This window comes from Ascaphus truei, chromosome 3, assembly GCF_040206685.1.
Source record: "Ascaphus truei isolate aAscTru1 chromosome 3, aAscTru1.hap1, whole genome shotgun sequence".
Classification (NCBI taxonomy): Eukaryota; Metazoa; Chordata; class Amphibia; order Anura; family Ascaphidae; genus Ascaphus; species Ascaphus truei.
In genome coordinates, this window is record NC_134485.1 from 312,934,058 (window position 1) to 312,961,028 (window position 26,971).

At 41.0% G+C, this 26,971-nt stretch overlaps 1 protein-coding gene across 1 annotated transcript; it reads left to right on the forward strand.

Annotated features, from left to right (window-relative positions):
• The first annotated feature begins 541 nt into the window (after positions 1-541).
• Positions 542-25,859, forward strand: CNMD (chondromodulin). The gene is made up of 7 exons (XM_075591053.1): positions 542-755; positions 2,454-2,594; positions 6,896-7,036; positions 13,034-13,147; positions 18,485-18,638; positions 23,104-23,303; positions 25,273-25,859. The coding sequence occupies exons 1-7, from the start codon at positions 684-686 to the stop codon at positions 25,489-25,491; spliced, it is 1,041 nt and encodes a 346-aa protein (XP_075447168.1). The 5' UTR covers positions 542-683; the 3' UTR covers positions 25,492-25,859.
• Positions 25,860-26,971: the final 1,112 nt, after the last annotated feature.

The window sequence follows — 26,971 nt, forward strand, 5'->3', positions numbered from 1 at the left end:
CTGGTGCTATTTGTACATTGGTTTTTCACCAGAAACCCTGTGCACAGGAAACCCAACTGGCTTAGCTAATCTGAGGGTGTGAGTGGAGGTTAGAGCATCAGTGAATTGCTGCCATATAGTATCAATTGTTTGAATTTAGCAAGCGTGGTGCTTTTTTTTTGCTCCTCTCTCAGTCCCGGGTCCTCCCATGTGCCCGTGACTGCTGTGTGAATCCTTGAGAACCCATGCGAGGTGTATTTGGCTGCTCTGACTGCTGAACTAACCACAGCCTCCTTAAAATGAGTGCAACTTCATGGAAAACCACTGGCGTGTGGAGTGAGCGGGGAAGCTTGCAGTGAATGAATGATGTTGCTGTCTCCAAATGCGAACAACCTGGCAGAGGCCACACATGCCAATACTTTCAGAGACATTTGGGAGGGAACATTTTTTTTTGCAGGGAGTAAAGTAAACAGTGGCACATTTTTCTTCTAAACTCTAGTCTCCCCAGCATGTTGGGAGTGACTGAGGAGGAGGGGGTGTGGGTGCATAAGGTATGGGTGTGACACTGGGCAGGATGCACCGCCTCTGTGGGTAGGTGGGCAGGTGCTCGGGGCACGCTTGGTAGGCGGGGTCACGTGGAGGTCCCCTGTCTCCCTGCACACGTCGCAGAGCCTGGGGTCTCAGACTGGGATCCGCAGCACACAATGGCAGAGACCTCGGAGAAAGTTCCCATTGCCCTGGCGGGACCTGAGGACGTGGAGCAGTGCCTGCCGCCTGTGAGTAACGGGGAGAGCACAGGACACTCACCCAGGCCACTGTGCAAACTCCCGCAGCACTTTGTGCCAGGCACATTACCACTGCACTCTTCAACCTGTCAGAGGAATGCGTTGCTACCCTCCCTCCCGGCAGAGAAGGGGTTAAGGGATCTCTGCACAGAACAATTATTTGCTGCCCTCTCTGCAATGATGCGATCAACATAACCAGGCTCAGATCCCCGTTTGCTCCCTAAATTTATGTTATTGGATCTATTTTTGGTTAGGATTTAGAGTTGGAGTTTTTTTTATGGGAAGTTGATCTTAGTGCATGTGGCAGTTTTGGGGTGGAGGATGTTCCCTTCCTAATGGGCTGCAAGGTGATATAATGTATTATGGGTGAATTAGTATAGTACAGTATGTTTTGTTTTTTTTCAGGTATGAATAATAAGCCAAATCCATAGCGTGGCATTTTACAGTTAACATACCTAAAATCATGTCACCTTTGTATACAATATTGGGATATTTGCAAACTGTGGCACATTTTATGGAACCTTCTTAAAACTTTTAGTTCAGGAGCCCAAGACCACATACACCAAGTTCTGTGACTGTGAAAGTTTCTTGATGTGTATCATTTCATATTGGTCCATATGCTGCAAAGAATTCCTACAGCTCTATGCTACATTAGCACCATGAGAGTAGGAGTTAGCTTTGTCAACATTAAAATGGCTAAATGCATTATACACACAATTATTAAATGAATACAAAATGGGAAAGAGAATTGTGCACAAATTATAATGAAAAGACTCAAAAGAAATAGGCTTAGTGAATGGGGATTTGGAATATGGAGGAGCTGGATATAACAGAGTTGGAAAGGTTAGAGCAATTAATACCACTTTAAACACACTTCCCTCATATTCTCCTACATAAACATGGATTTACAAAGGAGGGAACATTACGTGATATAATAGTGCGATTTTGTTCAAATTGTTTGCATCTCCCGTGTTTGGTCGCTATTTAACTTTAGTTCCAGGGAGAAGTTTAGTAAAATAATGTCTTTTACCGGCTCCCCTCAGCAGACTGTCCTGCAGACCAGTGTCAGAAATGTCCCATTAACCCCGTTTCTGCCAGAGAGACCAGCAGTGCATTGCTCAGTAGCAAATAGGTTACAGCATACTTTATAAAAGCCAATATTATTCTTGTTTTCACTATCACCTCTCCCTGCAGATAGCAGTATCACATGGGCTAGGGCTGGTAGACAGTGTGATGAGGAACCCAAAAGAAGAAGTGTAGGTAATTGTTGAACATCTGCAGCTACCTGACTGGTAGTTTCAATGAGAATGTGAGTTGACAAAAGGCAGTCACACAACTAAGACAAAGTATTAGAGGAGACTGGACCAAAACCTCAAGATTTTTAGTACAAGTGAAGCCAGAAATGGGACACCGGAAACATATCGAAGGCCCTTTACAGGCTGTCACTACAGTAAGTGGTTGCATTGCCACTAACATAACAGTAATGCACTCAGGTCCTTTTGGGTGATATTATGTGACAATGACCCAAGTCCTAATTTTGTCAGTACATGTAAAACCCTTGTATACAATACGTGAAAGAATACATGGTTGCATAATGTAATAATTGTTGGGAGGGCTGCAGCCCCTGGATGCCCATCTGGTGCGTTCACTTTGGTGGGAGTGACAGTGTGCTGTCCCCTCTGGCTTCAGGCATACACAGCGGTGACAGTGAAGCCGCCCAGCAGCAGTCGGCTGCTCAGAATCGGAGCTGTGGTTCTCATCTCTGGGGCACTGCTGCTTCTCTTCGGAGCCATTGGAGCGTTCTACTTCTGGAAAGTGAATGACAAGCATGTAAGTGACCGCCTAGATCTCTAGCTATCAAAGGGTATAGCAAGTGTTGTCAATTAAGACAGTAATAATAATAAACTAGGCACAATGAACATCTGTCCTGGAGACCTTACAATCTCACTGTTGTTTCCGAGGAGCAGATGTGGGATGCCCAAGGGCGATCTGAAAACCAAAAAGTCTATTTCACTTACTGTAAGTGAAATAGCCATTGACATGTCAGTGGTCATTCATAAATAGTAACACACCGCTTAGAGAAATTACTCTTTATCCTAAACCTTTTCAGATCTGCCCATGTATCACTGTTGCTATCAATGCAGTGCAGACCTCTCTCACAGTGATAGGGTTAATACTTTAATTTCTCGAGGCACCAGTCTAAGACTTTCATTCTGCAGCATATGTTATGGGGAAAGTCCCTTTACACCATATACCCCAGGTATCCACATTTAGGTTGTTAGCTCTGTAGAGCTAGAATTAATTCTGCATGTACAATGCTGACGACACTGGCCAGTGGATTGATGACTAAACCTGAGTCGTTGTGACACTGTGGTCCTTTCCAATTGTTGGTTTTCTTTGTGTAATACAGAACAGTCCCAGGATGCTTTGAAAGAGATGTTAAAAAAAAAAAAAAAACAACCAGAACTCATTCAACCTGTATAACCTAGGACCAGCTGGCAACCCTAATTGGCAGCAACATAAATACATGCATTATTAAAATGGATCAGTACAGCGGTAGTGGTGAACAACTTGTAACTTGTCATAATAATTGGCTTTGGTGGAATAATTAACTATGAGAATTGAGCTGCAGTTTCTTAGTATAAGAAAATAGAGACAGTACTTAAAATATTTTTTTTTTAAACTAAGTGATTGTGTTGTTCTATATAAAGTGTGATAGTCCTTGATGTGCCTTCAGGGCGCATGTATGGGGCTGGCCTGCTCCTGCTCTGCAGCTTGTGGTCTTGTAGGCTGAGCCGGGGTCAGTGGTGACTGCTTCCAGACAAAAGCCCCTTTATGTCTGACTCAATCAGCTCTTGTATATCGGCCAGACACTTCCCCCAGCACTACCTCCAACAGCAGCAAGCGCTGAAAGTAGCCTACAGTATTTCTAAACCCAGCCATTCCTGTGCTGTGCACATACAGCCAACCTTATGTTCATTTTTGTTTTGTCTATAAAAATACACAGACCTTAAAATAATATATTGTAGGAGTTGTTGTTGGCCTTGTACTTCATCTCTGTAAGGTCCTTTGTTTGCCCTTAAGGCTGGCAAGGCATCTTTCTAAGTTGCCGCTAGGTTTTCAAATTACAAAGTGGCTGCACATGAGCCTATATTCTGTTTATATATCAGTGTTTAGGGTGTACTAAGGACAGATTAGATAGTGGGGGGGGGGGAATATAACGCAAGTGGATATTTTTTTTTTAATCAAGAATAGACACATTTTTGACTGTAAATGGCTAAAAACCCCTTTGTGATTAAACATGATAAATCTCATGACCATGAACTCAGATACTTCTTACTTTGTTTCAGGATGGTTAAAATCAGCAATTGCTATGAGGTGCTAGTAATACGCATTCATTTTAATGGACCATCTTTGCTGAGAACCAACAGACATAATTTACAGGAAAACATATAACTTTTATCGTTTTGATCTATTGCTGCATTTAATAGGCTGCTTCAATCTTATTACAAAAGATCCTCATACTTATTTGTTTATTTCTGCTTAACAGTGACCAGTATTTGCAGGGCATTCCATACAGAATCATTTATCGCCAACCCTACACAAATAAACTAAAATAACACACAAAGCCTAATTTGTACACTTTAAGACACTTGGGAACGGATGTTAAAAAGGGGGGATCTCGAGGTTACTTTGCATTGCAGAAAAAGTGCACCTTTGACAGAGTATAGAATGACATTTTAATAATGCAGAACTACTGTAGAAGCGGAAAACGTTTAGAAAGGCATAATATTTGAAGGACAAACTGGAATGGACAGAGAGACTTTCAAAAGTTCACAAGAAACCTTAAAAAGTGTACAGTACCTTTTGGGCATGCACATAATAACATTCATTTTAAATACAACAACATTTCTAATCATTTCACTGGGCAAAGCTTGGGGAAAAAAATCAATGCAAAATAGCTGTGCCAGATTTATATTAAAAAAAATCTCACTGCTTTATATGGGATTCTTATTTAATAAATCTGCTGCAGTTTTATCTGGTGTTGTGGCCAGGAGACTGATAAATAAACCCTTATGTTTGACACAATTGTATACTTATATCAGCTTTCCATTTGCACCCATCTTAGCAGAGAGGCAGTTGTGTGAATGCAATATTGTTGATATGCAGCTTAATTGCCGTCATAGTTCCAATGGTTTGGATTTGCCTCACGTAAGCTCCATATAACTGCCTCCATATAACTGAACTATTGTAATAACCACATGGATGTGCCACACGTCAGAAAGATCAAAATGACAACGTTTCATTATAGTCAAATCTTGTTGAGCCAGGAGAAGGATTGAGCGTAACATCCCATCCCAGAGTAAATATTTGAGGATGCTGGAATGTTCCAGGGCAGACGGCAAATGTTTTAACTATCTGCAGGCGACCAGAACATGCAGTGCCGGATTACCCACTAAGCACGTGCCATGGGGCCCCTAAGGTTAGGGGACTCCTGTAGGTTGCGGTGGGGCGGTGCAGAACCCATGCAGCAGCCCTGGGCTCACTGTCTGCCTCCTCCAGTCGGCGCCGGATCCAACTTCAGCCCGACCGGAGGAGGGAGCTTCAGAGTCCCAGGCACTCACCCAATGTAAGATGTGTGTGTAAGGCCGGGGCCATGGTAAAAAAATACAGCACTGAGCCGCACTGAGCCAGAAAACTTACCTCCGGCATGTGTGGGGCTTTGGTAGACGCTCAGCGCTGTATTTTTTACCATGGCCCCGGCCTAAGAAAGAGACAGGGGTGTCTCTTACCTTCTACGGAGCAGCCCAACTCCTGCAGCGTCACGTTGTCATGGCGACCCGACATCAAATTACACTGCAACGTCATGACGCTGCAGGAGGAGGGCCACCTCGAGAAAAGGCCCCCAATGTCTTGGTGCCTAGGGACCCCAGATGGTCTTAATCTGCCACTGAGCACACTTATGTCCTGGGGGCCCCAGGAACACTTTATAGGTCAGGCCAAAGCATTTTTTTTAAATGTATATTATACATATAATATTAGCACATTTAACTTATTTCAAATCAATGTGGAGAACTGATGTCTTTAAACAGTTTGCATTTAAGCCTTTCATTCACCATACAACAACTATAAATAAAAGAACCAGAAGACGGTATAATAATTAGGTTGTTGTAAAACTGGCCACAGCGGGTATTTTTCACGGTCTTTTTTTTTAGTTTTCCAATATTTTATTCACTACTTTTACCTGTTAATTATTTCATTTCTCTTTCTGTTGCGTCAGTGCATGAGTGGAATAAAAGTTGGATACATCCACCATCAGCCTCTGTTACTTTGAAGAGAGAGTATTTCATAAACTCCCAAATCAATTAATCACATTCCTGAACTGAGCAGCGCTGCTTGCAAAATCGTTTCCTCGTTTATTGACACTATTCCATCTTTGATATGGGTGTTATTTATCAGTCTCAAGGGGGGGGGGGGGGGGGGACAATACATGTGCAGAAAAACAGCAACAGATTTACCAATGGGAAATAAAATCCCTTGTGTCTTGTCCCTTTGATAAATTTGTGCTCTTTTTAATTCTGCAAGTGGAGAAATCTACACCACCTACTTTGCATTTTGAAATGAAATTGCTTTATGGTCACTGCTGAACTTAACATCCCCGTCCTTCAAGTGTATCGCTCTTTCACTACTGACAACCGGAGCCAATCAGCTGCTGCTTCCTGTGCAGTCAGTCACAGTACTCACAATACAACGAATACCTTTCCTAGGATCAATAGGGAGTGTAGGATACAGGTAAACCAAAACAGAATATGTTTCCATGAATGATTATCATTGAATATAAATATTAGCAAGCTTACATGCCAGCAGAATATAAAGTTCTGTAGGTTTGGTAACAACAGCCTAAATTCACTAAACAGTGCTATTCCAACCTTCTGGCGCCGGAAGACCCATTCTGGTCTATTGTAATGAATGGGCCCATACTGGGTCTTCTGCTATGGGAGGGTGTCTTGTGGATTAGCACTCCTTAGTAAATATGACCCAATGTCTTTTTTTTCATATATTTAATTAACAAGGCTCTTCTAACTTAATAATTTGAATGTGTATATATATTATTATTATTTTTTTTGCAGGTGTACAATGTTCATTACACAATGAGCATAAATGGCAAAGTGCAGGAAGGGTCCATGGAAATTGATGCTGGTAACAATTTAGAAACCTTTAAGACTGGGGCTGGAAACGAGGAAGCGGTGGAGGTGCACGATTTCCAAATTGTAAGTACCCATGTACCACCAGCAGGAGTACAAAGAAACCCGTCTTCACTGCTCCAAAGGTACACCCCCAAAACAGATCCCCTTAACTGGAAAATCAAAGAACTCCTCAATAGTTTCATCTTTACAGAACATGCATACATATTACATGTAACAAACTTCACAGAACCATTTGCTGTCAGGATTAGTTCTAGCACTGATTATGACACATTAGTATTATACGCATTCATGTATGTGGCACCAAAATATATATTTATTGTATACTAGCAGAGAGACCCGGTGTTGCCCGGGATGTGAATCCCTAATAATTGTTTTGTGGGGGGGGGGAGGAGGAATCTTGGGTGGGTGGTGGGGGGATGAATCTTGGGTGTGTAGGGGGGGTGAATCTTGGGGGGGTGAGGTGAATCTTGGGGGGGTGAATTTTTGGTGGGTGGGGGGTGAATTTTTGGTGGGTGGCGGGGGTGAATTTTTGGTGGGTGGCGGGGGTGAATTGTTGGTGGTTGGGGGGGGGGTGATTTTTTGGTGGGTGGGGGTGATTTTTTGGTGGGTGGGGTGGTGATTTTTTGGTGGGTGGGGTGGTGATTTTTGGGTGTGTGAGGTGAATTTAGGATGGGTGGGGGGGTGATTTTTGGGTGTGTGGGTGGGTGTTGTGAATTCTGGGTGGCTGGGGATTGTGAATTCTGGGTGGCTGGGTGTGGGGAGGGGGGGGGGGGTGAATCTTGGGGGGTCAAAATCTTTGGGGGGGTTAATTTTGTATGGGTGGGGGGTGAATGGTGGGTGGGGGGGTGAATGGTGGGTGGGGGTTGTGAATTCTGTGTGGCTGTGTGTGTGGGGGGGGGTGAATCTTGGTTGTGTGTGGGTGGCTGACATCTTCCCCCCTGCATCTTCCCTCCCCCCGCACCCTCCATATCTCATGCGGCGGCATGAAGATAGTGGGCAGCCCGGCATCCCCCCCACACCTCCCATACCTCACGCGGCGGCGGAGGCATGTAAATACCTAGCGCTCCGCCAACCGGCGGTAGGAGTGTGCAGTGGCGGCAAACGGGAGGTAGCGGGGAGGTGAGCTGCGGGTGAGGGGGGTGATGGAGGGGGGGTAGCCGGCGGGAGGTGAGATTTGGGTGATGGCGGGGGGATCCAGCGGCCCAGGCCGCGGGGTGAAGAGGAGAGTGGCCGGGTGGTTGTGCGTGTGTGTTCCCCCCCAGCTAAGCAAGCAAGCCAATGAGAGGCGTGCGGGGGCGGGTCCGGGCCACGGACCAATCTGTGGGCCAGAGGGTGAGTGACAGACCAACTGACCAATCAGATTGCCCATAAGCACAGCAAATACACAAGGTTTTCAAAAAAATATATATAGATATATTATTGTAGCGCACTTTCCCCCACCCCCTGGGAGATATACTGTGTTACCTGTGGCTCACAGGAGGCCTGAACCTCCGCTTCTGGTACCCTAGGGTGTACCTGATCCATCTGATGACAGGGCCCCCACCTCCGCGGGATTCTAACAGTGTCGGATAACCCAGTCACAGGACAATGTACTCAATAACCCACCAGGATATGCTATAACGATATTTACAGCAGGGCCCCAGGCATGCGGCGAGTTCCGTTCTATGGGCCCGCCGCAAAGCGAAAATCGCCGGAAAGCGGAACCGGGAAATGTGAGCATGCGCAAACCGGCAATTCCCCCATTCTACGCATGCACACCCTCGTCAACCGCCCGTTCTGCGCATGCGCGACCCCTGACTTCCCCGTTCTGCGCATGCGCAGACATGGCGGCCCCCTTCTCGGTACCGCCGTATCAGCGGATCGCCGAGAAGTGGGGCCTTCCTGTACTAAGCACAACGGATAACACATATATATTACACACCCACACCGTATAGTACATATAGCAATAGTCCCACACTGTAGTCCCACAGTAACTGGGTGCAGGGGCACCAATGTCCTAGCATCCGGCCCCCAATTGGCACTCCCACCCCAAGTGTGTGTGACAGTGCTGCCCACAACTAACGTGTGTAAAGTTGGTGCACTTGATGATGCCTGCCGGGTGCTCAAGCACCCTGTTGCGCCGACTGTAGACAAAGGGCCTGTCTGGTCCCACGCCGTTGTCGTCAGCGACGAGTCTGCCTCCGCGTTGGGTTGTGTCCATCAGGAGTGTCACAGCTTAATAGTCTCTTACTCACTCTCTGTATGGTGGTCTGATCTCAGACCACCGGATTGCCAGTTCGCCGCCGCGTCCCTCACACTGGTACTACAGTGGCAGTGTCCCTAACTACTGGGCCTGCCCCTGCAATGACCACAAGCTGAGGGGAGTCGGGGCCTAGCTTGTGCCTAAGGGGGTCTCTGGCCTAGTGCAGGGGTCACAGATGCCCTACACACACAACCTACCCTATCCTGGTCTCAGCTCAGACTGGCGTGCTCCTAGCGCGCAAAATGTATCTATATCTTCAGAAGAGAGAATAGTGTAGCCCTATTGGCTGGTTCGCGCTATGTGAGCTGCAGTCCCAGGGGCTGCTGGGGCTTGTAGTTCCCATGGAGGACCTTCCCTGCTATATCCGCATCGCGTGCCCTCAGCCAAGATGGCGATGCCTTGCAATGGGAGCCGCCAGTAGCCTCCAGCGACCGGGTCGCCTACCGCAATCTCCCCATGCTCCTCCCCCTCCCCCCCCCCCCCCCCCCCGCCAGCCTCCGCTGCCAGACGCAGCTGTAGCCAGAAGTAGGGGGCAGACATGGGACCAGCGGGACTCAGGCTATATCAATCTATATATATATATATATATATATATATATATATATATATATATACACACACACACACACACACTAGCTTTTGTACCCGGCTTCGCCCGGGGAATGTAATATTGAATACATGACCCCCCCCCCGCCTCCCCCCCCCCCTTGCTGGCGGCACATCTCCTTGGCCCTCCCCCCCACTGCTGGATGTAGTGCGGGGTGAGATTTGTGTCTGTGTGTGTGTGTCTCCCCCTGCTGCCGGAACATGTCCCTGCCCCCCGTTCCCCCCCCCCCACTGGCACATCTCCCCCACTCCCCCCTGCTGGCACATCTCTCCCCGCCCCCCCCCCCCCCTCCACACTGGCACATCTCCCCCCCTCCAGCTAGCACATCTCCCCCGCACATCTCACAGAGACACAAACACAGCTCCGATCCAGGCAAGGACACACACCCTCCCTTAGTAGCCACGCCCCCCACCCCCTGCTCTAACATTATTGCTGGACAGCCGAGGGAAACTTAGAATGTCCATAATTTAGGAGGCGAGTCACATTGGACGCTCAAAATAGTTGTGTTGACCTACAAATCCGCAGCAGAATGTACAGTGAAAGTTTAGTTGTGCTACGTGGTGCCGTTTCTGAGATTTCGATGCTTCTGACATACAAACAAACGGAAAACGGAATCCAACTTAGAATTATAGTGTATATATAACAACACAGAAAAATGATAGCTCCAAATGTGAATATCAAAAGGGAATTACTATATAATAAAAACAATAAATTGACATGTATTGTGTAAAATCACTAAATAGTGAGTGATGAGTGAGAAAAATGAGTAAATACTTTACCGGTATATATGTACTAACTGTGAATATATCCAAACAGAGTCTGTTAGATGAGAGGGTTTGGGGAAGGAATAGGAGGTGTATAGAATCAGAATATACTGTGGGGCTGCTTCTAGCGGAGACCAATCCGATAAGAGAAATAGTGTATGTGGAATGAAGAGCTCACCGCAGATTATACATTTTGTGTATTGACAAAAGATACAATATTAAATTGTACGCAAAATGTATTATCTGTGGTGAGCTCTTCTATCATTCTACATACAATATATATACATGATGGTATCTCAGATGGCGAGCTGTTCTTGAGCAATTATGAGCCCTGCTGTATAATGTGCGATAGCAACGATCCGACACCACCACGCGAAAAGTCCTATTGAAGTCAATGCAGTAGCACTGGAACTATGCTCTCACCCTTTATAGCAAAAGCCCAATGTGATGCTATGATATATGGTTTCATCTATTTTGCTTTTCATGTGTGCATGACAGACTATAATAAACTAAAATAATAATCAAGGGTAAAAAAAAGAATGGTTCTGTTGTATTCATCGATTCAGCCTTTTTTTAATTTAAAGCCATAGTGAGTGGAAATACTTGTATTTATAGTATGTCCAGAGGAAGACAAAAAAAACCTCAGTGCAACATTTACCAATTATGTTTCACATGGGAAAATACACATTCCTTCCTTACTGCAGTAACTGCGAAGCACATTTTCTCTGGATCAATCGATTTTATAACTTGTTCAGCAAGCCCCCGTTTACCTCTTTTTCACTAAGAAATCTAGTTTTCTGACACTGTGTTAGATGGCTCTGCAATGCATGCTACAGAGTCCCTTTTGTTACTGAGTGTGTCTAAGGCCTGGGATACCCTGAAAGAACTTAGTCAAGTACAAGCTAACGCACTGATCATTCACTTGTACCAGCCGTAAGGGAAGACCTAGAGACTCTGTGAGATTTATGAGCTCCGGGATTAGACTTCCACTTCAATTACACATCACAAACAAGATGCACTAGGAGCTATATTTGTGAGATGTCAGCTAAAATGGAATTATATTTTTCTGATGACAACCGCAAGCACTCTGCATCGCATTTCTGCTTCTGTTGCTGTTTATCAAGTGTGAATATAAAATCCAGTTTATACTTCTGTTGTAGAGGCTACAGGATATCCCCCTTATGGGAAAACCGTGCTGTAGAATTACTGCAGAACACACATGGGATAACCTACAAGTGCAGCATTGTAATGAGCAGTGTTTTAAATAAATTAGGCCTGCGAATATTTTATTTTATTCTTTACTAAACTGTCATTCTAAATGTGACGGCTAACAACAAATCTGCAGAAGTGACATTTGTCATCCTAAAATCTCTGGTAATATATTTTATTGTTACGTAGTGCTGTCAGTGTACAGAGCAGAATTTAAAGGCACTGTGGGGATAATTCACAATGGCACAGTGGCTGTACTGCATGCGGTAATCCTTTTCTATTCAGTTGGCTTACAAAGTCTGCACAGCTACTGTCTGTTAGTAAAACAAAAGCCTTAAGGAGTCTGAGCCCGGAAGAGATTACAATCTAAACTTGGTGCTCAATAAAAGGATTTCTGCATCGTCCCCAGTACCTGGCGAGACTTGAACTGGAATATTTAACTCTTCTCTTATAAGGAGTTTCATGTAGTCATTAAGAAAAAGATGCATCAGTATGCAACAGAATGTTTTTGCAGGGACAGTATGGTAGGTAATATTTATCTCTATTTATCAAAGGCTACATTCAATATGTTGTCAGTTCTTTTATAAACGGAGCTCCGCTGTGCTAAGTTATTATACAATGTTCCAAATGTCACAATGATTAACATAGACAGCATCGGGTTCTAGCTTATTTGTAAAATTCCTCCTGCGAGATATTATTACAGTGCAGGCTGTGCTATGGGAACATTTCTTGCATTTTAAGCTACTCTGACACTTTCTCAGCAACCTTGTGTTAAGGTTCTGTGTCACTTATTTGAAGGTCTCAGATTCTTTGATCTGCTCTCACCTGTAGGGAGAGGAATAGTGACTGGGGGCTTTATTCTATATTGTCAGGTACGGCCATTTGACGCTGTTTTCTCTCGCAAATACCCATTGAAGTCAATAGGAATTTTCAACTGAAAACACTTTAGACAATATAGATTGACCCCCTAAGAATTGGGTTACGTCTTCCATTACTACTGAACAATGGAATTGTAAATCCAATTGAACCATTTTTTTTACCAAATCCATTTTGTTTAATTCGATTTACTTTACAGTAAGTTCACATTCCTTCCTTCTAAAATTAAACACATCCCAAGTTTCCATGTGCTACTCGCTGAAAACCCAAGAAGCAATTAGAATATGGGAATTACTTTCAGATGTATTAGGGCTCATGCTGTTTGTAACATGATGAATAATCTAATTGTACATATCTTCCAGGGCATTACTGGCATTCGTTTTGCTGGAGGGGAGAAATGCTACATTAAAAATCAAGCAAAAGCACACATCCCAGATGTTGACAGCATGACAAAGGACAGCCTCTCATTTGAGTTGGTAAGAATGGTACAAGGGAATCTGAACATGCCATTGTCTGAAGTCATTGTGTCACAGAAGGCTGAATGAAAATATATATTTGTCATATTTCCGGCATATTAGAAAGCTGTATTAAAGTGCTGTATACACTGGTGAACAGTGCAACGAACACTCCAAGCTGTACTATGGATGAAAAACTTTGGGGAGGTGGCACTCATGAGAGAAGCCGTCATATTTCTGATACCCTCCATAGGGTATCAGTGACGTACAGTAGCTGTACCCCAATCTGATTTTCAAACAAGATTTTGTTGTGTGAAGCAATTCCACGTACACAGGTGCTGTCCGTGTCCAGGGCATGTGGCTGCAGCCCCGTGCATTTGGCGCGTGCAGCCGAATTTCCAGGTCTGCAGAGAGCTGCAGGGGGAAAGACAGCGGGGGCTTGACGGGGGTGTGGCCATGACGTCACCCGGCAGGTTCGCTCTCATTGGCTGAACCGCCGGGGGCGTGGCCTAGCGCTCCGTCACGACTCCTGATCTCAATTTTATTGAGCAGGAGTTTCTGTCGGCGCAGCGCCCCCCCCATTGTGGGGCAGCTCTTGTAGCCAGCGGGGACCTAAAGGGGTAATTTTATATTGTCCGAAGCGGCGGGTGGCAGTTTCGATCGGGCACTTTGGACAATATATACAGGCATACCCCGCATTAACGTACGCAATGGGACCGGAGCATGTATGTAAAGCGAAAATGTACTTAAAGTGAAGCACTCCCTTTCCCCCACTTGTCGATGCATGTACTGTACTGCAATCGTCATATACGTGCATAACTGATGTAAATAACGCATTTGTAACAGACTTTATAGTCTCCCCGCTTGCGCACAGCTTCGGTACAAGTAGGGAGTCGGTATTGCTGTTCAGGACGTGCTGACAGGCGCATGCGTGAGCTGCCGTTTGCCTATTGGGCGATATGTCCTTACTCGCGAGTGTACTTAAAGTGAGTGTCCTTAAACCGGGGTATGTCTGTAATGACTCCCTAATAATAGATACTCAGCTGCTCCTTTGTACAGAGTAATTTGGCATTTACAGCTTCCTTTCTGAGTTTTAGAACAATTTAATCATTGAGTTAATTCATATTAGCTCTACTCCCTGTATCTTTCCTCATGCCAGCTCATTACCTCCTAGAACCCCTTTCTCAGATACAACCCTCTGTGCTAAGGTTGGTTCTCTTCCTCCATCTTGTATGGGAATGAGCCTCTCCCAAAGTGGAACTTGAACAGTAATAAAAAAAAAAATACAAACAAAGCGCACCAAGGTAAGTATATACAAATCTATTACAGATTTAGAAAATCTAAAAACAAACGTCCATAATCCAAAATATCAGTTCTGTGGTAGCATTTTTTGTGCGACCCAAGCGCCTCCAAAATGCCAACACCATGGAGAAGTCAAGGAAGCATTTAGACGAACCAGAAATGTAATCTCCGAGTACCCAGAAAACCCCAAGTTTTTCACACAGATGGTGCTTCATACTATATGTGCATGGAGACGCAAAACTAACCTATATGGAGACGCAAAACTAACCTATATACAGCAAGCATAAATCTGATTGGATATACAACACTGAATAATTATAATAAACTAAAATCTGAAATATAAAAATATATTTTTAAATAACATTCTCTGTAGGTCTCTATTTCTAGAAACCCTAATATTTCCCTCCTTAACACACTATCTTCTATTCTTCTGTATTTTCCTTTGCCTTTCAATTTGTTTCAAGTGCTTTATTTGTCCCAGCATTGAAGTCAGCCCTTTCATTGTTCTGGTCGAATATCTGATTTTATCTTTGTCTCTTGAGTACCCGCGTGAGGGAGAACAGAGGCCAGATATCGGATACCGGCAGAATAAACACCTAGAGGTGCTCTGAGTCCAGCGTCACACTCCTCTTTTTGGGAGCATAAATTAGACCAGACAAGAACTTCTACTATTACGGCTGTACTGGGCTTGAAGATCAGCCAACTGGGAAGCAGGGAGATGGCTTCCTCCCTGCTCATTTAAGGAGACTTGGCCAGCAGTGCATTATAGGTGTAACATGTCTGGTATTTAATATAAGTGTCAAACCATCCAGAACAATCCATTGCATAATATATCAACTCAGAAAAAGGTTTTACGACAGGCTAGTGAGTAGGAAGTATCTATCATTATGTATATAAGCTTCAATATAGTTATTATATCAATTATTTTCTGAACTTTAAGAAGATATGTGCGGCTTCTATATCATTCATATCCCAAACATGTGACATGGTTATATATTGTCCGTCATACATGTTAAACAAAATTATTACCAGGCAATATTCATAATTTTTCTAGACGATGATGAACATATTCAGTAAGAGTTATCTGGAAAATAAACAACCTTCAATGTATTAACTTAAAAAAAATAAGAGAATATCAGTGATGAAAGAAGAATGCATTGAAAGATAAATTCCTTCTTCAATTCCAATTGAAAAACAAGGCTGTGGCAAGGGATTGTAAAATGATCCACAATACAATTAACAAAATTAAAACAACATTGTTGAGTTTTAGTCGGCTATCAAAACATGTTTCCTTTAAAATCAATTACGAAAAATATTTAAAAATGAAATATGAGTCAACTCATCCTGTGTGCAGTGTCAGCTAACCCCTCCAAGGGATTTTATCTGTGTAATAAATGTTTTAGAGTCAATTTATATTTCAGAAAATCAACATCAGCTAATTTCAAATGGTGTCATAAACCAAAGGGGATATGAATTATGCACTGCTTCACAAGCCGCACTGGATTATGAGTTTATTCATCTGAAGACTGAATGCAAATCAATGTGTACAATAAAGGAATCCCCTTGGAACATTAACTTCTACAGCAGAAAGTCACATCAAACTAAACTCCTGAAATTCTGAAGTTAAATTTAATATGGCAGCATACATTGTTGTGTAATGTTTACAAATGTCATATTTGTAGGAATGGGGTAATTACTGTAGTAATGTCACATTCATACTGAATAAAATAGGAGAGTTTGATCACAAGGGTGTAATAATGTGTCCTATCTGATAATAATAATAATATAGGGGTTGTGTTTTTATAGAGACGTTGTATTTACTAATGCAATGACTTATGTACAGTATCCAGAAGGAAAATGTCCCATCTAACTGTCATTACCTATTACTTTTCCTGATACTGTTTATGGAACACAAGTCAACACATACGGTATACAATACCGTTGCAGTTTGTTAATATTGTTAAATACGTGTATTGGTGTTTACTGTACATGGCAAAATCACTTGAAGATCGCTGAGTTTATAGTCAGATGTAGCCATTTATATGGCAATGTAATAATTATAGCAATACAGTACTGTCATATTAAACAATAATGTTGTTATAGTAGTTTAGAAATGCTGTTTATTACATTGTGGTAATGTCTTTAGTACATAGTAATATTTATAGAAATGTAGTACCTACATTGTTATAGTTATGCTGCCAGTCATAGAGTACTGTAATGTTGTAGTAGTGAAGTTTTGTTTATATAAAGATCATGTTTAACAGAACACAGCGATTCCTATAGTAAAATAATCATTTCTTTTACGTTAACAGTCAGATGGTATACCAATTAAACATTTACAGCAAAGTAGTAATTCCACTCGTAATATCGGGTCATATTAACTTAGCGGTGCTATTTTACAAGACACCTTTTGGCTTATTTGGTTAAATGCATTGTAAGGTGTCTTCTGGAATAACCACTGCTATATGGGCCACAATCTTTATAGTAATATATAGGTATTTATATAGTATGTCATATCTGGAGGGATTATGGTAATTCTCACAGGTAGCAGTGCTATAATTTCTGTACATACAGGCATACCCCGGTTTAAGTACACTCACTTTAAGTACACTCGCGAGTAAGTACATCTCGCTCAATAGGCAAACGGCAGCTCACGCATGCGCCTGTCTGCACGTCCTGAACAGCAATACCGGCTCCCTACCTGTACCGAAGCTGTGCGCAAGCGGGGAGACTATAGAGCCTGTTACAAATGCGTTATTTACATCAGTTATGCACGTATATGACGATTGCAGGACAGTACATGCATCGATATGTGGGAAAAAGGGAGTGCTTCACTTAAGTACATTTTCGCTTTACATACATTCCGGTCCCATTGCGTACGTTAATGTGGGGTATGCCTGTATTATATTATATATAAATGTATAATTTGATAGCAACCTAGTAATTTATGTGCTAAAATAGTAGTTACACCCATTGTAATGTAGTACACTCCTTAGCAATATATTAATACCACACTTACTGTATAGCCACATAGACGTTTCTAAATGATTGCAGCACAGCCATATTTAATGCAATGTAATAATTTATTTAGTAATGTTATGCCTACAAGCAAACAAAACTGCAATGAGATAACAAAGTATTCACTCAGTTGTTAAGTGGCCATATGTTACCTTGGCAGAATTTGCATGATAACCTGACTCGGGAGCACCTTCCTGCTCTAAATATCAACTGGCACCGCCTGCGCACATTTGTAGCATGTCATGCAAGTGGTGCTAATTTCGGGCAGACGGCCTGCAGTTTTCTAGTGATTTGAAGTAATTGATATGACTTCCAGGGAGGCAATGGCATAAACACAGCCCAGTGACGGGAGAGTGGAGACTAAACCGGTGCCGGCACAATTTCAGGGTCAAACATTTTGAAATTCAAAAATTGTGACAATTTTACTGGAAAGTACCAACAGGTTTTTCATTTATGTTGTTCATGGCCGGGTACCAAAATGGCTGTAGGAGCCAGATAGATGGACATGTGAATGAGATATAGATCATTACAGAGCAAGCTCTCACAGTCTTCTTCGCCATTTCTGAAATGTCCTAATACATGCGTGGCTGCCAAAGAGCTACCGACATGAAGACTTGGGGTCCCAGAATCTTCACTAGTGTCACATTGTTATGGTTTAGGAAAAGAGGCATCCCATCAGTAGTAAAATGCACAGCACTAAGTAGAATACTTCCCCACCCACATTTGACACATTTACAGGTAAACCATTAGGCAAACACTCACACACAAATATAGTATCACATTCAAACTTTCAATTTATATGTATTTCTCCTATTCTTCATTAATGCATACCTGTATGTCATAGGAAGCTAGCTGTGTCAATATGTTTTAAATAATGGATAAAAAGATGCTTGTCATGGAGGCCTCAATTAAAAACAAAATATTTGTTGTGGGATAACAAATGTATAGGCCAAATATTAATGGGGGAAAAAATGCAGGTGGGTTGAGTGTAAATTTGGTATGTTGTCGATTGTTTACGGGCATTTTGTATGTTGGCAGGAAGATGAAATCATGCCAGCGAAGTTTGATGAGAATTCTCTTATCTGGGTGGCTGCAGATCAACCTGTGAAGGATAACAGCTTTTTGAGCTCAAAAATCTTGGAACTTTGTGGAGATCTACCTGTCTTCCGGCTCCAACCAATATACCCGAAAGGTACACTGCATAGTGGTCAAAAGTGTGGCAAACAGTAATAGACTGAATTATGCAAAAAGCATGTGATATTGGTATGAAGGGCACTACATTGGTATGATAGAGATAATAAATATAAGGCTTGAAAACTAATATATAACTCTTCTAATATAAAACACGGGCAAAAGAGCAAGCTAAAGTTGGAAAGTGGTTGGCTTAGGGTAAATGTGACAAATATATTTCTTCACTGGTAGCAGATGAAGAAGGTATGTGCTGAACTCCGCATACTAAAGCAGGGGTCCCCAACTTTTTTGTGCCCAAGAGCACACTTGAGCATTCAGGAGATGGTGGGCACCAACCAATGCGCCCGCACACACAATACACTTACCTTAGGCCGGGGGACACCTCCAGTGTCGTGCTGGTCCTGCTCGCGGATGAAGAAGTTGGGCCCGACTTCCGGCGCGGACCAGCACACAGCAGCAGTCGGCGGTACTGAGGTTGTGGGCACCAACAAAAGGCTTGGTGGGTGCCATAGTGCCCTCGGACACTGCGTTGGGGGCCCAAGATTGTCTTGTTTCTTCCAAATGCACTTCATACCATCTTCATTCTCCTATTGATTTCATTCAAAAGGGTCCCGTCCATTGTTACTAGCCATCTACGGTAGACATAGTCTGACTTTTTCTAGTTCTAGTCCATTTGTTCAACGTCACTTTGGTCTTGCTGAGATTCATACAGAGGCCCACTTTCTTACTTGCTTTGGCAAGTTCACTGATTTGTTGCTAGAGGTCTTCTGAACTTGTGGCAAAAATAACAATGTGATCTTCAAATCATAGGTGAGTCAGGAATTCACGGTGGATTTTGATTCCTTTTTTTTCTCAATGCAATATCTTGAACAATTCTTCGAGTTACTGTGAAAAGCTGTGGTGACATGGTGTCTCCCTGTCGTACTCCCTTGCGGATCCTTATCTTTCTTGTGTCTTCATGTAGTCTTAATGGTTGATATTGCATTCCAGTAAATGACATATTTAGCCATATGAAGTACGCTTCATCGATTATTTGTCTTAATGTATTTAGAACAGATGAGTTGTAGACAGAATCAAATGTTTTTTTTTTTGTAATTTATTAATCCTAAGCTAAGTGATAGATCGTATTGATTACTTCAAGAAATCACTTCTCCTACAACTTGGATGTTGTCCATTGTGTTGCATTCACTGCAAAATCCCACTTGTTCTCTAGGTTGGGCAAAGTCCAGGGTCTGCTACAGCCGATTAGCAAGTATCTTCATAAAAATCTTGTAAGTGATTGGAAATAGACTGATTGGTCTGTAGTTCTTGAGGTCTCCTTTGTCTCGTTTCTTGTGGATGAGGATAACTATGGAATTACTCAATTCTTCTGGAATTTACCTGTTCTTCAATGATCTTGTAAAGAGTTTTGTAAGGATTTTCTTTACTTCTCCAGCTTCTTTCCATATTTCAGGTGTAATTCCATCTTCCCGAGGAGCCTTCCCATTCTTCATGGATTTTATTGCCTTTGCCATTTTTTCTGGAACGACGCATGGTACATCATTGTTACCACGTTTTACAAACCACCAATCAGTACTCATACTAATCAAAGTGGTAAAAAAAAATATGTAATGGTACTGGGAACCCATAGGAACCCTTATATCCCTCAGAATAAATGTAAACACCAGAAAGTGGGAGCCCACACTGAAAAAAATCAAAACCAAATCGCGATAAGTAGGTAATGTACTAAATATCTGAAAAGTAGGACACCCTATGGAACATGTGTAAAACCAAAACGGGTACACAAATCAGAGCTCAGGAACAGCAAAATGCAGTAGTGGCAAAATGACATATGCAATAAAGAATGATAAAAGATACTTATTTAAGCTTCTTCGCTAACCTCTGATGCATACTCAACAAAAAAGGAGAAGGGGAGGAAGGTGGCTAGTAATAAGGGTTGGTAACTATTGAGATAGGCAGATCAAACAAGAAAAAGGCGAAACAAAAGTACTAATAACAACAAACTAAAATAGAGAAAAGGATACAAATGTTAAGATAAGGAGGGCAACGTTGAGTATGCATCAGAGCTTAGACAAGAAGCTTAGATAAGTATCTCTTATCCTTCTTTATTGTATATATCATTTTGCCACTACTGCATGTTTCTGTTTCTGAGCTCTGATTTGTGTACCTGTTTTGGTTTTACACATGTTCCATAGTGTATGTTACTTTTCAGATATTTAGCAAATTACTTCATCTTATATCGATTTGGTTTTGATCTTTTTGAGTGCGGACTCCCACCTAGTGTTTACAATCATTGGTGGTTTCTTCTCGCTCGTCCTCTGCTGCATTATGCCCTGTGTTATCTGTGTTCTCATAGAATTTAATGTAGAAGACCACAACTCACTTTGTGCATGGTCTTTTGTGTGGATCTATCGTCTTGGTTGAGTGCAGTAATTTGCTTCTTCCCAATCATAATTCGCTGGTCATCTTCTGTAAGCTTTTGTTATCTTCGATAGTCTTATTCACCATATCACAGTAGTACATTTGCGGATCGTCTTTCATAGCTCTGCATATTCAATTCTTGCATCTTGGGATTGCTTCATTTCTTGTGGTCTCCTAAGTAACTGCTTTGCCTAATCAAATATTTTCTTAACCTGATTTTTGTTAGCGATTCCTCCAGTGTTTTCCGCACTGTCAACTACAATATTCATAAGTTCTTCCTAATTGTTATCGTGTCCCCATGCATTTCGAACAATTTGAAGCCATTTTTCAGCTCTAGTTGAAATTATCTGCCGTTATTCTTGAGGTTATTGATGTTGAATGTTTTCTTTTTAATCAGTTTTCTGCTTTCCAACTTCGCGTTCAGATGTAATTTGCAGCGAACCAATCAGTGATCACTCCTTGTGTTAAAACGGTTAAGGACCGTGCAGCCTTCAATCACGTTTATCTTGTTAACTGGAATCTTGTCAATGTCAGTCTTGATTCCATTGGGTCCATTCCATGTCCATTTTCTATTTGGATTCTCCTGGAAGAATTAATTCATGATGTAGAAGTTTTCACATTTGCAAATTCTGTCCATGTTCATTCCTGTTACAGTAATCATACTTTGCAACTGATGCTTCTTCTTTCTGCTGGGCATTGAAAAATCTGCCATAATGATCCAGAGGTGACAACTTGATTTGTTGTGAAGTTGGTTTACTGCCACCAAATATAAATAAATATATATATATATATATATATTTATAGTGTGTATGTATGTGTATATATATATATACACATATATATATATATGTGTGTGTGTGTGTGTGTATATATATATATATATATATATATATATATATATATATATATATATATATATATACAGTGTGTATCTATATGTATATATAATGTGAGAACAGTGGCACGCCTTAAAAAAGCAATAAAAACTAATGCGTGTGCATGTATATTGAATAAATAAAAGGCTATATATCACCCAACCCGGAGCTATGAAGAAATAAGAAGAGCACACGGATATTATTGCATATACAGAAGTATATTAACGTCCAATTATTACAAAGGACCTTCCAAAGAACTCTGAGGAAGGCCCTCTGTAATAGGGCCGAAACACTGCCTATAATTGAACTTTAATATACTTCCTTATACTTGCTAATATCCATGTGCTGTTCTCATTTCTTCAATCCTTTTTATACCAGATGCTCTTATATCTGTTTTATATTTTACTTTGCCAATGTAGATATGTTAATACTATGAGATGCTTAATTAAGTAGGTGACACCATGTACAATGATATTACATGGATTAATATAGGTGTTTGCAAGTTTCTTATCATATGATACAAATGTAGTTTGTATAGTACATTTATAATCCTAATTTGTGTGCATATAATGCATTACAACTGAATAAAGATGACCATGTTTTTTGCAAGATCAACTGTACGTGTACCAGCCAACAACTTTTTTTTCAAGAAACAATTGGTGCATTTATAATGTACAGATAGAAGGAGATATGGAAATTAAATAAAGGTGGGATACTGGCCAACAATTGTCTAAACCTAAACAAAGCAAAATGTAGCCTCATGCCTAACAGAGATACATGTCTGGCATTAAATAGGTTTGTCAATGTTCATTATGGAAGCACTAAATCAAATGTTGCTAGGTTTTCTTTAGATTTGTGTTATACGAGTGACTTGTTCATCTGTTCCAAAATTATCTAATAGAAAATACCCCCAGGATGGTCTTATCCAAAGTTATAAACTGTGATGCAAACATCCCTGGCAACATTTGTTGTGTGCCATTGTGCTGCTAGGAAGGTTTGGGGCCTACATTTGTGAAATGACTAAACTTGTACTGTATAATGAAACAAAAGATAAACATGTCAGAGAAGATGATCCATGGTTGAGTGTTTTCCCTTGCAGATGCATTGTTTGCTAAGAAGGACCCCTTTTAAATAATGCCCCTAATAATAATAAATAATACTTATTTCCAGAAAGTCAAAGAGGTAAAAGGGAAGTTGGAAGAAAAGTTCGACAAGCTCAAAACAATCTTAACACTGACCAGTTTGAGGCCGCAGCAGAGGAAGTAAACACGAGACGCCAAGGAAACCGGCGTGTTCCGAAAGCCAACGAAACACGACCAGAACCTGAGCGAGACTCAACTCCACCCTTCAACCCAGAGAACCCATATCATGTAAGTTTGAAACTTTACTGTAAAGTATACTGTATGTGATTTCAATGGTGAGACAGTGTGGGCTGATTTAGTACAAACATCTATAAAGAACACTGTGTTTGTTCATTAACAAGTTTGCAAACGTGCAGAAGGATTTACAAAACATAGCAAAAGTAAGGCCTTGAGGTAAGCATGAAAATGGCAGAAAATGGATGAAGTTATGTATTGATAAATATTTTAACTACATGGAGAATTGACATGTCCAGCTCAGCATTCTAAACATAGATTGGACTTAACCCCTCTCAGTGGGAATGTTAAGTATCTTATATTTCTTATCCTTTTACTACTTTTGTGGTTAAAATAGCCAGCAAGTATATACAGTACTGCGAACATCATGATACTTTATATTAAAACCACGTAGGAACCAATTTTCATAACTGTTCTTTTGTCAAGATTGCAAATTCAACTTTTCACGGTATACCATGCTCTCAGAAACTAATGTAAATCATGAATTCCATGATGCGTACACACTACTTTTTCTTTCCTTACCCGAAAATATCTTAGTAATTTAAAGTATATTAAAAAGGATTTAAAGAGTATGCTTTGAAAGGAAAATTCAAACATATTGTCAGTGGAGAAAAACATAAAATAGATACACCTAGTAGAAAAGCAATATGGAATATGTTTAGCATTGGAATCAATGTAATTCCTATGTTTTTAAAGCGGGGTTATTTAAACAAAATGTACACTTTCTGAAGCTCACAGAATGTAGTTTATCAGTATTCCACAATACCCTTCCCTCTAGGGATTATTGCCAGTTCTTCCAATAAGGTATTGTTCATCAACCTCTTACCTTACAAAGTACTGACAAGTTTGCAGAATAAATGAACACTGCAGCTGCACTTTGAGCAACACCAGACTTGAAAAAGCAAAGATATTTTCCCCAATTCCACTGTGCAATCAAATCTATATGCACAGTTTTGTGTGCAAAGGAGCAAGGGCATTATTCACAATTAAGATATATCATTGGAACAGGTGCAAATAGTTTGTTCATATACAATCTCTCATCAACGGTACATCACCAGATGAATGTCATACAATTTTTTTTTTTATAATTTTCATGGCATTATTTCTTAAAACGTAATCCTTTTCTTCAGGCACTTTGTAACATTGTCCCTTAGTTTGTCACCCCTGGTGCCAGAATCTTTTTACTGTTACATGTTTCCATTTGGATGTTATGTTTAGCAGCATTTGTTCATTTCACTTGTCATATTATGTACCCCTTCTGTTTTATGCTGCTTGTTATACTGTCCCTCTCATTCTCATGTTACTCTGTGATTGGACCATGCATTCTGTCACTATCAAACTTGCTACCGTTTTAGTGCATTTCCCATACGGTTTCACTATGTGTTCCCAGGTGTAAATTCTTGCTCCCAATATCGAAGTAATACCAGACATTAAAATATATACATACAGGGTCTCACATACCGTGTCGCCTTGTCAACCCAGCATTTCCTATCACCTTTCTCTTTAAACACAATTATGTTATCCAAATTGTTATACATGTCAGGGTTTAATTTTATTTCTGCAGAAAAAAATACATTGGGAGATACCTGTCGTTATCATGTATGTCCTAGGTACAGCATATTAGATAGCTTGACAGATAGAATCTAATTACATTTGATGCAGTGAGTGCTTGGATTCTGTGGTTACACATTTAATTCTGTTGTAAATGAAATGTGTTGCTCTGTGACTATTCATTCAAAACATATTTTTCCTTCCATGTAAAACCACTATTTTAGTTTTATGGCTATATCACTTATACGAGCTCACATTCCAGTAAGATACAGCAAGGAGAAGGTGTGAAAGAAAATCTCACACATTTGTCCTGGACAGCCCTAATGTAATCAAACCTAGGTATCCCTTCTGCAATGCCCATTTGTTTGTACGAGTGGCAACGGTAATCGTTTTTTTCCCGTCTTTTTATTAGCAACTGGAAGGAGAAGGTGGCATGACATTTGACCCCATGCTGGACCACCAAGGTATTTGCTGTATTGAATGCAGAAGAAGTTACACACATTGCCAGAGAATTTGTGAGCCTCTTGGCGGCTACTACCCATGGCCCTATAACTACCACGGGTGCCGTTCTGCATGCAGAATCATCATGCCCTGCAGCTGGTGGGTTGCACGCATCTTGGGAGTAGTGTAAAGTGGAGCACAAAGTATGAACAGGAATGGTAAGCTAAGTGGCGCCAAGGAAGAATTACAATTTTCAACTGAAGATGCTAATATATGCAAATGTGATTCAAAAGTCATCTGTTGTAAATAAAAATCTAAGTTAATAATTGATGCCAAGATTAGTTGAGTTGTACTGTTTAATCTGTACGATACATGTACTGAATGTGCAATATACGTAATACAAATATTCAAGCATTTTTACCTGTTTTGGATGTATAACCTTTCCTACAGTGAGACATATTGCCTAACGTAATTTAGAGCTACTTTCTAAAGGTTAACCTGACTCGTGCAGTTTTTCACATTTCTGTAGTTTGACGTAAATAAATCTCAAGTTAAGTTGCTCCCTGTTGTTATTGGAACAGATACCTTTCAAGTAGCAGTAACCAGTTGACGACAGGTTTTTGCTTGCCGTTATTTGGAAGATTTCTACTTTCTTTGAGCTGCTGGCTGACATTAGGACAAAAAAGTAGCACCCATTTATATTTTCTTGACAATGTAATATAACATTTACAGTTTATCGCAATTTTATATCGAACTACATAATAAAAATGGTAATTACACTTGACTAAAAATGACCGAGACACTCATGCTCATAACATCTAATACGATTGGACACTTTTTGTTCACCTGAAGTTATCACCTTCTGTCATGCTTTTATACAGGACTGTCATTATAGAGGATGCTGCAGGACTGAGTTTTGGCACCTTGTTTTAGGGATCAACAAAAGACTCCAGAAAGCAATTAAGACATTATTAGGAATGGTGCTGGATTACCAACACTGAATAAATGATTTTCTAACAACATTTCCTTAGTTAAAGTGAAGTTATTTAGTTGAGATATTAATAATATAAAAGTTTTTTTGCTTGAGGTTCTAGCTCCTTTTTTTTCTACAACCCGATAAACCATGTAGGTCAAACCAAACCTGCTAAAGAGATGTTCTCTCACCACTGGCATGGTGCTGGGCTCTAATAATTAAACAAATCTGTTCGCAGCGTCTTTCTAGCACATAGATCATTTACTCTGGTAATTCATGATTAAATACTTAAGTCTGTCTTTAAGCAAAAATCACTGAACATTTTTCTCTCCACCCTTTTTTTTTTTCCCATTGACGATCAGCGTTAAACTGTATGGTGTACAACAATCTATTGCATGACTTAAGTAACTGATGTATTTAATCCACAATTTTATACTGTGCAATAGTTTCTTTTTTTTTGCAATCAGTAGGCAAGAACTGCATTTATCAAAAAGCCAGTCATACCTACATGAAATAATGCCTTGAGGATTCTGATAACACAACTTCACCGTGAAAGTCTCCTGCAGTTTTTTGTTCTGGAGAAATATTGATTGAAAGATTTTTTGCAGCCTCAAGAAATTTTCTAAAAACGGCTTTATAGCTCATCCCTGATTACCTTTTATTTTAGTACGAGCACCTGTTGAAAACATTAGTCACT

What these genes read in the sequence shown, in the direction of transcription:
- CNMD (XM_075591053.1), top strand. Translation starts at nt 684, where the DNA reads ATGGCAGAGACCTCGGAGAAAGTTCCCATTGCCCTGGCGGGACCTGAG. An exon ending in TGGAGCAGTGCCTGCCGCCT is followed by an intron (nt 756 to 2,453) that starts GTGAGTAACGGG and finishes CTCTGGCTTCAG; the next exon opens with GCATACACAGCGGTGACAGT. An exon ending in GGAAAGTGAATGACAAGCAT is followed by an intron (nt 2,595 to 6,895) that starts GTAAGTGACCGC and finishes TTTTTTTTGCAG; the next exon opens with GTGTACAATGTTCATTACAC.